At 51.8% G+C, this 13,075-nt stretch overlaps 1 protein-coding gene across 1 annotated transcript in view; it reads left to right on the forward strand.

The window, feature by feature from the left end:
* chd5 (chromodomain helicase DNA binding protein 5) overlaps window positions 1-13,075 on the forward strand; it is a 41,657-nt gene that overhangs the window by 21,454 nt on the left and 7,128 nt on the right. The window contains 26 exon segments of the mRNA XM_064297943.1: window positions 88-294; window positions 407-618; window positions 1,518-1,649; window positions 2,023-2,128; window positions 2,230-2,421; window positions 2,625-2,825; window positions 3,233-3,370; window positions 3,704-3,825; window positions 4,225-4,398; window positions 5,126-5,267; window positions 5,482-5,613; window positions 5,940-6,057; window positions 6,255-6,379; window positions 6,674-6,920; window positions 7,036-7,208; window positions 8,168-8,247; window positions 8,249-8,322; window positions 9,636-9,722; window positions 9,814-9,902; window positions 10,342-10,475; window positions 11,008-11,152; window positions 11,299-11,458; window positions 11,737-11,816; window positions 12,208-12,346; window positions 12,550-12,639; window positions 12,874-13,023. Coding sequence (XP_064154013.1) covers window positions 88-294; window positions 407-618; window positions 1,518-1,649; window positions 2,023-2,128; window positions 2,230-2,421; window positions 2,625-2,825; window positions 3,233-3,370; window positions 3,704-3,825; window positions 4,225-4,398; window positions 5,126-5,267; window positions 5,482-5,613; window positions 5,940-6,057; window positions 6,255-6,379; window positions 6,674-6,920; window positions 7,036-7,208; window positions 8,168-8,247; window positions 8,249-8,322; window positions 9,636-9,722; window positions 9,814-9,902; window positions 10,342-10,475; window positions 11,008-11,152; window positions 11,299-11,458; window positions 11,737-11,816; window positions 12,208-12,346; window positions 12,550-12,639; window positions 12,874-13,023 — 3,649 coding nt within the window.

Here is a 13,075-nt window from a genome sequence, read left to right on the forward strand (position 1 = left end):
TTTGTGTTATAATAATAGTTGTAATGAAAGCAGAAGAAAGTGCAGTGGATTTTCAGACTGCTTTTTCCCCGTCCCCACGCTCTGCAGTGCCCCCCTCTGAAAGGGAAGGTGCAGCGGATTCTTCACTGGACGTGGGGTGACCCGCCCCTGCCCCCCGAGGTGCCCCCCAGCGTGGGCGGGGATCCTGCTGTGCAACTGCTGAAGCCCCCCCTGAAGGGCCACCCGGAGAGGGAGCTCTTCGTGAAGTGGGCGGGGCTGTCCTACTGGCACTGCTCCTGGGTCACCGAGCTGCAGGTGAGACGCGTGCGGGACGGGTGGGTGAGCCGCCATCGCTGACCGCTGCCGCTCTGAGCCCCGCCCCGCAGTGACACGCCCGTCCGTCTTTCTGTCCCGCCCCCCCGCCCAGCTGGAGCTGTACCACTCGGTCATGTACCGCAACTACCAGCGCAAGAACGACATGGACGAGCCGCCGCCCTACGACTACGGCTCCGGGGACGAAGAGCTGAAGAGCGAGAAGAGGAAGGGCAAGGACCCCGAGTACGCCGCCATGGAGGAGCGCTTCTACCGCTACGGCATCAAGCCCGAGTGGATGGTGATCCACAGGATCGTCAACCACAGGTACGGAGACCCCGCCCCTCTCCCTCCCACAGGTACGGAGACCCCACCCCTCTCCCTCCCACAGGTACGGAGACCCCCCCTCTCCCTCCCACAGGTACGGAGACCCGCCCCTCTCCTCCCACAGGTACAGAGACCCACCCCTCTCCCTCCCACAGGTACAGAGACCCCACCCCTCTCCCTCCCACAGGTACAGAGACCCCGCCCCTCCCTCCCAGGTACAGAGACCCCGCCCCTCTCCCTCCCACAGGTACGGAGACCCCGCCCCTCTCCCTCCCACAGGTACAGAGACCCCGCCCCTCTCCCTCCCACAGGTACGGAGACCCCGCCCTCTCCCTCCCACAGGTACAGAGACCCTGCCCCTCTCCCTCTCACACGTACAGAGACCCCGCCCCTCTCCCTCTCACAGGTACAGAGACCCCGCCCATCTCCCTCCCACAGGTACAGAGACCCTGTCCCTCTCACAGGTACAGATACCACATCCCTCTCCCTCCCAGAGATACAGAAACCCCGCCCATCTCCCTTCCACAGGTACAGAGACCTCACCCTCTTTCACTCATGCAGAGACCCTGTCCCCTCTACCTCACACTTGTACAGAGACCCCGCCCCTCTCACAGGTACAGAGACCACATCCCTCTCCCTCCCACAGGTACAGAGACCCCGTCCCCTATCCCTCCCACTTGTACAGATCCCGCCCCCTCTCCCTCCCATATGTACAGAGACCCCGCCCCCTCTGCCTTTCACAGGTGCAGTGTTATTAAGAATGGAATAACAGAAAATAAAAGAAACAATAACCATGCAAGTACCAAAGGTCATTTATTTCTTTTGTCCTGAAGAAACGGTCATGTTCTTCTTCAGGTTGTATTACAGAGTTTGTTGGCGTGTGCCTCTCTCCTGTGCAGTTTTGATAAGAAAGGAGACGTGCATTACCTGATCAAGTGGAGGGACCTGTCTTATGACCAGTGTACCTGGGAGGTGGATGACTTTGACGTCCCTGAGTATGACAACTTCAAACAGGCCTACTGGGACCACCGGTGAGCTGATATTACCGGCTGTGTCTCTGTAGCCCAGACGAATGCACTGCACGTTGCACTTGTCTGTCACTCAGTTGACAGGCTTCCTCTCACTAGATCACACAGCATACCGTCTAAATTATGCACATTCACACAGTACATGTCCCGGCAATGCATGTCTATTTACTGCACTTTCACACAGTGCATGTCCCCGCAGTACACATCCACAGAGTGTATGTTCACACAGTATATACACAATACAGAGTGCACAGTACATCATGTCCACGTGTACACAGTGCACACAGTAGTGCTTATACACGTCCTCACACTGCAGTGCAGTGTGGTGCAGGCTTCCATAGAGTTTGACTGACAGCTGTGTGTTGTGTGGTGACAGGGAGCAGATTCTGGGGGAGGACAACCGCCCCCTGGTGGTGAGGAAGGGAAAGAGATCCAAGGAGGGAGAGAAGAAAGAGAAGCCTCCTGACTCCCCCATCGTGGATGTGAGTGACCGGATTCCTCGCGTGCCACGCCCTGCCACACCCGCCTGCCGTCTCACGAGCGAACCCAAAACCCATCTCTCCCTCTCTGTCTCCGCCTACAGCCCACAATCAAATTTGACAAGCAGCCTTGGTACATCGACGCCACCGGGGGAACCCTCCACCCCTACCAGCTGGAGGGCCTGAACTGGCTGCGCTTCTCCTGGGCACAGGGCACCGACACCATCCTGGCAGACGAGATGGGCCTGGGCAAGACCGTCCAGACCATCGTCTTCCTCTACTCCCTGTACAAGGAGGTGAGCGCGAGCGCCCTCTTGAGTGTACTCTGTGATATTCGTCCTGACAGAGATGGTACTGCTCTGTGCTAATGCTACTAGTCTTAGGGCTAACCCGTCACTTAGCTCAGGTAAATTAGAAGCAGGTCTTACTGTAAAAACAGTTTTTTACACCGCTGTTCAGTTTGGGGCTGATGCAATGACATGCTGCACTCACTCCCCAGGGCCACTCGAAGGGGCCGTTTTTGGTCAGCGCCCCCCTGTCCACCATCATCAACTGGGAGAGGGAGTTTGAGATGTGGGCCCCCGAGTTCTACGTGGTGACCTACACGGGGGACAAGGACAGCCGCGCCGTGATCCGAGAGAACGAGCTGACCTTCGAGGACGCCCCTGCCAAGACGGGCCGCAAGGTGTTCCGTATGAAGGTGGGGGACGAAGGGGCGGAGACGACCCCTCTTTAATGCACACGCGTCCTTCCTGACATGAGAGGGCCTGTGTCCAATAGCCAGAAGCTTTTTGCCTTAACACGCTGATGACGATCAGTGAAAATTGCCCTTAAATGCATAGCTTATGCCCTTATCTAGGCTGACAAAACATTCCGGAGGCTGCAGTTTAATTTACAATGGGTAGTTGACATATTGCTGCAGTTTCTCGTATATATTTATGAACTTCCTATTCATACATACTTATTTGGTTGTTATTTAAGCAATTTGGATTAAGTGTGCGAAGTTACAACTATAGTGTAGCATGTGAGTTGCAAACCCAGAACCTTATGGTTTCAGTCTTTTTGAAGATGCTCAAATCTCTGCTGCCGGTGTCTCCCTTCTGGTAGAAGGACACGCCTATCAAGTTCCATGTGCTGTTGACATCATATGAGCTCATCACCATCGACCAGGCCATTCTGGGCTCCATTGACTGGGCGTGTCTGGTGGTGGACGAAGCCCATAGGCTAAAGAACAACCAATCAAAGGTGAGCCTCATATGACTTGCAACAAGTACACACCATTGCTGCAGAGAAAGCATTATTATGTTACGTCTGAAAAGGTACTGCAAACGTAGGCAGAGAGGACTGATACATGAAAGTGATTTTATTTTTTTTATAATGATTAATATATGAAATGCCAAAGATGTAAAACATGTCAAAGCTCGTTTACCTGCTTAATAACATTCCCCAGTGTGTGCTCACAGAGTACATTGCGTAGACATTATGTAATCTTTCAGAAACCAGCTTGTCCTTAGCATCTGAAGTGGCTCTGGATCTGTTGAATTGCAGCCACATGCAGATGCATCCTTCCTTTCACAGTTTTTCAGAATTCTCAATGGCTATAAGATCTACTACAAGCTGCTGCTGACTGGAACCCCTCTACAGAACAACCTGGAGGAGCTCTTTCACCTGCTCAACTTCCTTACACCTGAACGCTTCAAGTGAGACCATGGGGGAGGGGGTCTGTTTGTCTGGGGGACACTGCAGTCAAACATGCAGTGTCAAAGCATCTATTCTTTTGACTATGATGGAAGTTCACTGAACGATTGAATAATATCTATTACTGTTTTGCTTTATATGAAACCCAGCCTATGCAGGCCAGTACCTTAAGGCACACTCCATATTTACTATATTCACAAATCAACTCGGTATAGGCATAGCTGTTTTTTCAAAACCTTTCCAGAGTCAAATAGTAGTCAAAGAGTTTGTTTTGAAAAGTCAGAAGGGGACCCACAGTTTGGTCAGCTCTGGTTCAAATGCGTACCTGGCCTCAGTGCCATGACCCCCGTCCCCATTGTGAGCATGCTCAGTGCAAACGCACCTGGTCTTCGTACCTACAGTAACCTGGACGGCTTCCTGGAGGAGTTTGCCGACATCTCCAAGGAGGACCAGATCAAGAAGCTGCACGACCTGCTGGGGCCGCACATGCTCCGGAGGCTGAAGGCCGACGTCTTCAAGAACATGCCGGCGAAGACGGAGCTGATCGTGCGCGTGGAGCTCAGTCCCATGCAGAAGTAGGTCTTAGCCCCGCCCCCTGCCCTCACTTCAGTCTCAGGCCGCCATTTGGCACGTGAACTGTTCAAACTCTCGTGACAGTGAATAATGTTATTGTTAGAGCTGTGTAAAGATATATTATCTGCCTAGTGGTACTTTCTTAGTTACGATAAAAAAATAGTTGTTTTTTAGATTAACATTATAATTATTGGTTACAAACCGGCCTTTGTACCTTGGCGATATTCCATTTTGCATTTTTTGAGAGTTACACATCTATACGTCACTGAATAAGAGCATTTGCCAAGTGATTGTAATGTAATGTAATTGTATTGTTGTGATATATCAGGCCTGTTTGTAAAGTCTTGTAGTGCAAATTCTGGTCTAGCATCAGGTTTCTCCTGTACCTCTCCTAACATTATGAGCTAATGTTATTATGAGCTAAAGGCATTATGAGCTAGAAGGCAAAACTGATCCTAGATCAGCACTCCTATTCTGACATATTACAGAAATGGTGGCCAAGGTCAATTCATCTTTTTGAGTTTTTCTGCCAGGAAATGTGTCCTAAGATACATTTTTCATGGAATGCCAGGGAACAGTTGCTGGTCTCCAGTGAGGTGTTGTGATTGCTGCTCTTGTTTTACGTGTTTGAGGCTCTTTATTTGGTGAGGCACTGTAGATGCATAACGTTTGCTGAATGTGGACTAATACAGTGTGGCATGCTCTCCCTCTGCTGTGGGGGTCCCCCAGGAAGTACTACAAGTTCATCCTGACGCGGAACTTTGAGGCGCTGAATTCGAAGGGCGGGGGGAACCAGGTGTCCCTGCTCAACATCATGATGGACCTGAAGAAGTGCTGCAACCACCCCTACCTGTTCCCTGTGGCAGCTGTGGTAATGATCACTGCTCACACACACACACCGGCATGTCCTTACTGCTGAGTGGAGGCGCAAGTACTTTACACACTTTATCCTGTGTGTGTGTGTGTGTGTGTGTGTGTGCTGCGTGCGTGTGTGTATGCGTGTGTGTGTGTCTGGCCATGTGTGTGTGTCTGTGTGCACGCGCATGTGTCTCGGTGTGCGTGTGTATGCCTGTTTCTCCCTGCAGGAAGCCCCTGTGTTGCCCAATGGCTCATATGATGGGAACCTGTTGGTGAAATCCTCAGGCAAACTGACCCTTCTGCAGAAAATGCTCAAGAAACTGAAGGATGGTGGACACAGAGTTCTTATCTTCTCTCAGGTCAGTGTCTAGCTCCATCTGTGTGTGTACATGTGTCCGAGTGTCTCTCCCTATTTGTTCCTATCTTGGTGATATGTTTATTTATGTTGTGAATGGAGAAATTACCTCCGGGAATTATACTTGTATGCGTAAATGTATCTTGCCTTTAGAGGTTTCTGGGAAATGTAGTCTTTGATGGATTATATTTGTATGCATTTTAATGGGTGTGGTGCCTGCTATTGCATATGAGAACTTGACAAACAGTGAATACAAAGTATAGATGCGTGCGCGTGAGATTTGTGCTAATGAGACCCTCTCACAGTGTACCGCTCCTCTCCCATTCACAGATGACCAAGATGCTCGATCTGTTGGAGGACTTCTTGGAGTACGAGGGCTATAAATACGAGCGTATTGACGGGGGCATAACTGGGGGCCTGCGGCAGGAAGCCATCGACCGCTTTAACGGTGAGGCGACTGCAGTGTGGCCGCGGCGCGGAGGCAGAGAACGTCAATAAAGCTTTTACTCTGCAGGCTCTTAGCACGGTTTCACAGCTGTCAGGAGGGATGGATACTCATTCATGCTGTGAACATGCTCCTCGGATTGCCACCAGAGGGCAGCACTCTAACCCGCTCACCCCCCTCCCCCTCTGTTCTGTCCTCAGCTCCGGGAGCTCAGCAGTTTTGCTTCCTGCTCTCCACTCGTGCTGGGGGATTGGGAATCAACCTGGCCACTGCTGACACTGTCATCATCTACGACTCTGACTGGAACCCACACAACGACATCCAGGTACTGTGTTTCCTTTCCCACATACACACATGCATACACACACATGCACATGCGCACACGCACCCAGATGCGCACTCACACAGTGCACAGGCAAAACTGTTATATGTCAAAACATACCCACACAATTAAGAAATAACAAGATTTCACAAGATTTTTTTTTCCTGAAATTGTATTTTCTGATTTACTGGTTTTTTTCTTTGGGTTCTGGAAATGATTGATTCCACTGGCCTTATATACCTATCATTCTCTTTCTCCCTCCCTCCATCTCTTGCTCTTTCTCTCTCTGTCTCTCAGGCGTTTAGCCGGGCACACCGGATTGGTCAGAATAAGAAGGTGATGATCTACCGCTTCGTTACCCGGGCGTCAGTGGAGGAGCGGATCACGCAGGTTGCTAAGCGCAAGATGATGCTGACCCACCTGGTGGTGCGGCCCGGCCTGGGCTCCAAGACGGGCTCCATGTCCAAGCAGGAGCTGGACGACATCCTCAAGTTCGGCACCGAGGAGCTCTTCAAGGATGACGTGGAGGCAGCTCGGGCTAACGGTACCCACGGCGACCGACATACCGCTCCAACCCCATCAAACTGTCAGCACGCTCCTTAATCTGACGAGCCGCGGTCACGTGACCTTGCAAACTGCCCCCCCCCTCCTCGTTTTAGGTGACACGAAGGACGGCGAGGACGTCAGCGTGATCCACTACGATGACAACGCCATCTCCAAGCTGCTGGACCGCAGCCAGGACGCCACGGAGGACACGGAGATCCAGAACATGAACGAGTACCTGAGCTCCTTCAAGGTGGCGCAGTACGTGGTGCGGGAGGAAGACGGAGAGGTGAGGTCAGGGGCACGGGTTCCGTCTCTCTGTACGCCAAGCAGGCGAAGGAAACGGCTGCTTTCACAGAGCCGTGCGTCTGCCCATACAGTGAGGAGCTGGGCTGGAATTAAAGCCTGCAGTCACTCCTTCCCCCCTCCAGGGCAGGACCAGGGTTGAGTGGCTCAGTTAGTAATCTGTCCCTTCAGGACCAGGGCTGAGTAGCTCAGTTAGTATTCTGTCCCTTCAGGACCAGGGTTGAGTAATCAGTGAGTATACGCCCCTTCAGGACCAGGGTGAGTAGATCAGTGAGTATTGGCCCCTTCAGGCCCAGGTTGAGTAGCTTAGTGGTATTAGTCCCTTAGGACCAGGGTTGAGTGCAGTAGTTAGCCCTTCAGACAGATGTAGCTCAGTGTGTATTCTGTCCCTTCAGGACCAGGGTTGAGTAGATCAGTGAGTATTCGGCCCCTTCAGGACCAGGGTTGAGTAGCTTAGTGAGTATTAGGTCCCTTAAGGACCAGAGTTGAGTAGATCAGTGAGTATTAGCCTTCAGACCAAGATGATAGTCAGTGTGTATTCTGTCCCTTCAGGACCAGGGTTGAGTAGCTTAGTGAGTATTAGGTCCCTTAAGGACCAGGGTTGAGTAGATCAGTGAGTATTAGGCCCCTTCAGGACCACTGTTGAGTAGCTCAGTGAGTATTCTGTCCCTTCAGGACCAGGGTTGAGTAGCTCAGTGAGTATTCTGTCCCTTCAGGACCAGGGTTGAGTAGCTCAGTGAGTATTCTGTCCCTTCAGGACCAGGGTTAAGTAGCTCAGTAAGACGGAACTACAAACTCTGACTGAGCTGTTTATGTGGGTGTCGGCGTGTTTGGAACAGAAATAACCTGTTCCCTTATTGCTTTGTGTGTGTGCTCTTGCATGTGTGCGTGTGTGTGTCTCTGTACGTGTGTGTGTGTGTGTGTGTGTGTGTGCGTGTGCAGGAGGAGGTGCAGAGGGAGATCATTAAGCAGGAGGAGAACGTGGACCCGGACTACTGGAACTGGCACCACACGAGCACAGAGACTGCAGAACCTGGGCAAGGGCAAGCGCATCCGCAAGCAGGTCAACTACAACGACACCACGCAAGAGGACCAAGGTAGGGGTGCGTTTCCTCCCCCCGCCTAACCCACACGCACCGCAGGGAGAGGGACAGGCCAGGAGCAGATCAGGAGCCGTACGCCCGGGGTGCTCACACCCGGCCCTCAGGGACGCCAGCACTGCTGCTTTTCATTCCGCCCCTCCAATCAGGGCCTGAGTTAAACCTGACGCACCGGGCGAGTGTGATCTCTGGCCAGCCAGTGACTTAATTGGGCTGTGAACTATCAGGCAGAAGAGAAAACCAGCAGTACTGCTGGCGCGTGAAGGCCAGATCTGAGCATCCCTGCCGTACACCGTGTACAGTAACGCTGCTGTGGACCTTTAACGCCTTTATGGTGCTACGCTTAGCGCTCTAGCTCTCTGTGCTTAACACACGGATACGGGTCTGTGCCGTATGCAACGGTGAGGATGTCTGGCGTGCTGGAAACTTCTGTCTGTCTCAGATTATTTGAAAAACGAGAAGGGCTTACTTTGGATTTGCTGACGTGAAAGTTATTTTATTTTTAGGTGGTGTGAAAGATTTTTAAAGTGCTTCCTTGTGAAGGAAGGAAAAGCAGAACACCGCAACACTCCTACAAAAAAAGGATCTCAGCTCTCAGGCAGCGTTGTCTGAGGATATGACATACTGAGGCTGTGTAGAAAACATGGAAAACATGGGCTCAGTCATGCTAAATGAATGCAGTTGACCGTGTGTTTTTTAGACATGTGTTTGATGTGACGTGATGTGACTTTGTAATGAAGTGGTGTAATTAACTGTGTGCTACTGTAAATGCTTTGTACTTCGTCTCCTGCATTAATTTAGCTTAGTTTTAACTTAGCTTCATTCTAATTAACCTGACGTTAATCTAGGGCTCTGGGACCCCTTGTTTCCTACCTCTCTGTTCTAGGCTACGTTTTTCATTCATTTCATTCGGTAACATTTGAGATCAAGGTCTCATTTACATGCTGACCTGATGCAGGCATATTAACAGCTCACAAAGCAATATGAGAGGGGAAAAAGCATGGAAGAGCTGAAAGGGTGCTGGCAGCAGTGCTCCAAGCAATGTCATATTCTCTAACAATAGTAATATTGTAGTAGCAGGCCAGATTTTCTCAATGTGCCAGACATATTAACCACTGCAAGGGCTCAGTTGTCAGCAGTGTGTGTGTGTGTGTGTGGGGTCAGGGGTAACGAGGTGCGGGGTGTAGCGTTGGGCGGGGGGTGAGGGTTCACGCAGCGCAGTCAGGTGGAGGGTAGCGGTTAGCGGGGGGGCGGGGGGGTGGACGATGAAGCGAATGTACTGTGCTGTCTCTCTCTGGACTGTGGCTCAGAATGGCAGGACGACCTTTCAGACAATCAGTCCGAGTACTCCGTGGGGTCCGAAGACGAGGACGAAGACTTCGAGGAGAGGCCGGAAGGTGGGTGTGGCGCGCGGGTCTTTGGGTTCTGTGCTCCCGGCGCGGCCGAGGGTGCGAGACTCACCGGGTCCCGCCCTGTGTGCTCCTGCAGGGGGGCGCCGGCAGTCCCGGAGGCAGCTGCGCAGCGACCGCGACAAGCCCCTCCCACCCCTGCTGGCTCGCGTCGGGGGCAACATCGAGGTGAGCGCCAAGGCGCCGTCTCACAGCTCACTGCTGGAGCAATGATGTCACTGCTGCCGTCGCCTTGTCTCATTGGCTAATCATGGGACTAATCCATGTGACAGGGCTCACCACAGAGTCAAAGTCATGCTCAGGGGTGACTGCGTACCCCAACTGAAGCCCTTTGACTTTGGTGATGGGTGTGAGGCTTCACAAGCCCCATAGTGGGTGGAGTTATTGTGATGCCTGAACCAATCAGATACAATTTTCTCTCCACTGCAAAACATTGGTCCATGTCAGTAAGTGCAAGGATAACTCCTCCCATTTCAGGCTTCATGAAGCCTTGCTCCCTCCTCCCGGCCTTAAAGACACCCTCGATGCTGGGATTTGGGTTGAGGCTTCCTGGTGGTGCCGGTGCGGTTGTGTGAGCTTTGTGTGTGTGTGTGTGTGTGTGTGCCAGGTGCTGGGGTTCAACGCCCGTCAGCGGAAGGCCTTCCTCAATGCCATCATGCGCTGGGGCATGCCCCCCCAGGATGCTTTCAACTCCCATTGGCTAGTGAGGGACCTGCGGGGCAAGAGCGAGAAGGAGTTCAGGTACGCCCCCTGTCCTGGGACAGGCCTGTGCATAATGTGGTCTGCACTGTACGCGCTCTATGTTCCTACTGACAGCTGACATAACACTCATTCACCTCATCGCATAGGTAAAAATCCAGCTGTAATGTGTAACTGGAAAGGACAGCATGCAGCTGAATAGATGAACAACCCTTAGTGCAAAAACAGTGCCCCACTAAGGATTCAGACCCACAACCTATTGTTTATAACCCTGTATCTGCATTACACTGCACCATAGCTACATAACAGTGATGTGAATTTTACTGCCAGCACGTGGAACTGTGTGCCGTCCTGTGTTTTACAAGCAAGTTTACAGAGAGGAACTGCTCTTGGCTCAATGCGTGTTGGGAATTATATTTTTCACCCCTGTATTGGGTCTGGATTTGTATGCAAGCGCTGGTGTATTTTGTTTCAGTGCGTCACGAGTACTGCTGAATATTAACACAAATGTAAATGGCTGATGACCGTGTTGTGCGAGACGTGAAGAGGGGCTCCCCCTGCTGGTCTCTTGCAGGGCCTACGTCTCCCTCTTCATGCGGCACCTGTGCGAGCCCGGAGCTGACGGTGCGGAGACTTTCGCAGACGGAGTCCCGAGGGAGGGGCTGTCCCGACAGCACGTCCTCACCCGGATCGGTGTCATGTCGCTCGTTCGTAAGAAGGTACGCCACACATCCCAATCCCATCCCTTCAAATAGCAGTGCTTTGAAAGCAACACGCAGCCATGTGTGTTCAAAGCATACAGGCTAATGAAAAATTGAATCTATTAAAAAATCTTCCGAATGTTTCTCTGTCTATCTGTGTGTAGGTACAGGAGTTTGAGCTGGTTAATGGGAAGTACAGCAACCCTGGTGTAGTCCCAGAGGGACTGGAGTTGAAGAAGCTTACTGAGAGTTTGTCCTCTGACCCCAATACCCCTGTCCCAGCCAGTCCTGCTGTCACCCAGCCAGGGACCCCAGTGCCCCCAGGTGAGAGCATACCACACTAGTGCCATATGCTAACTTTGTACTGTAAAACAGTGTCATGCGCTAACTCTGTACTGTAGAACAGTGTCATGTGCTAACTCTGTAGACTATGTTCTGCTCTATAGTGTCATGTGGACTATAGCTCGAGTGGCCGCCTGTGGATACGCCCAGTCCTGCAGTTATATACTCTACCTGTAGCTGTTTGTAACTGTCAGTGTAACAGCAGAGCTGTGTAGTGGGACTGTACACACTGATGGCATGTGTAATGCTGTTTTGTGCAGACAAGTTGGACGCCGTCTCTGGGCCCTCAGAAGACAAAGACCCAGCAGAGCAGGACAGCAAGAAGCCCTCTGAGCCTGAGGTGTGTGGCCCATCCACCCTGTCACTCTCACTCTCTGTCTGTTCCTCAATTCCTCTCTCTCTCCCTGCCACTCTACATCTCTTACTCTGTCCCTCTTTGTTTCTCCCCGCTCTCTCCCTTTCTGTCTCTTTCACTCCCTCCGTTCTCCCTCGCTCTCTCTTTCTCTCCCTCCCTCCTTACCTTCCTCTCTCTCTGCCTGCCTCCCTCTCCCTCCCTCCCACCTCTCTGTCCCTCCCTCCCTCCCTCTACCTCTCTCACCCTCTCTCTTTATCTCCCTCTCTCTCTCCCTCTCTCTCTCTCTCCCTCTCCCCCTCTCTCTCTCTCTCTCTCTCTCTCTCTCTCTCTCTCTCACTATCTCTCTCTCTCTCTCCCTCTCCCTCCCCCTCCCCAGGTTCCCACCAGTCTGGAGTCCTCCCCAGTGGCTGAGAAGGTCCCTGACAGTGTGGAGTCTAAGGAGGGTGTCCCCGAGGAGAGGCAGGCAGAGGAGAGTGACAAAGCTGAAACGTCCAGCGAGCAGACGCCCCCCAAAGGTGAGCCTTAAGGTCTGCTTTCACCCGACCGGCCAAAACCATGGCCTTGGATTGGCCGCTTCCAGAACTGAGCTCTGATTGGGTGGTTTGGCTGGCGCTAGTGCGTGTTTATTCTTAACTGTGGACACTGGAGAGGGCCTGCTCACAGAGGGGGCATCGCACGGTTTAAACAGTGCACTGAAACGGTGTGCTGCGATCCGCAGGGGAGCCCAGTGCAGAGACGGATAGAGTCGCAGAGAAGGAGGAGAGAACTCCCACTCCCGTGAAAACGGATGAGAAGGAGCCCATACCAGGTCAGTATGAACACACAGAAGAAGGGATGTGGTCAGATTCCTCAATAGGATCAGTATTTTTATACATCTTTAATTTCTTACAAATATTGAATAAATTTAGAATAACAACTTCCTGATATACAATATGTATTTAATTATTTTTAAAAAACAGTTTTGCATAACATGTGCATGTAATTCAGTTCTGATATAATAATATAATTATTATAATATTTGGAGTGTATGTGTTTCTCACAGTACCTCCTGAGGACACTAAGAGCGAGGATGTACCTGACAGCCAGCTGAACGGAGATAAAGAAGCGCGTGATGACATGGAGGAGGGCAGGAAGGAGGACAAGAACAGCAAGATGAAGTTCATGTTCAACATCGCAGACGGTGGCTTCACAGGTGAGAGGAGACAGAGCTGCACACCTGGGCTTGGAGTGAAGGAGTGCAGGGG

Source organism: Anguilla rostrata, chromosome 11 (genome assembly GCF_018555375.3).
Source record: "Anguilla rostrata isolate EN2019 chromosome 11, ASM1855537v3, whole genome shotgun sequence".
In the NCBI taxonomy this organism is placed as follows: Eukaryota; Metazoa; Chordata; class Actinopteri; order Anguilliformes; family Anguillidae; genus Anguilla; species Anguilla rostrata.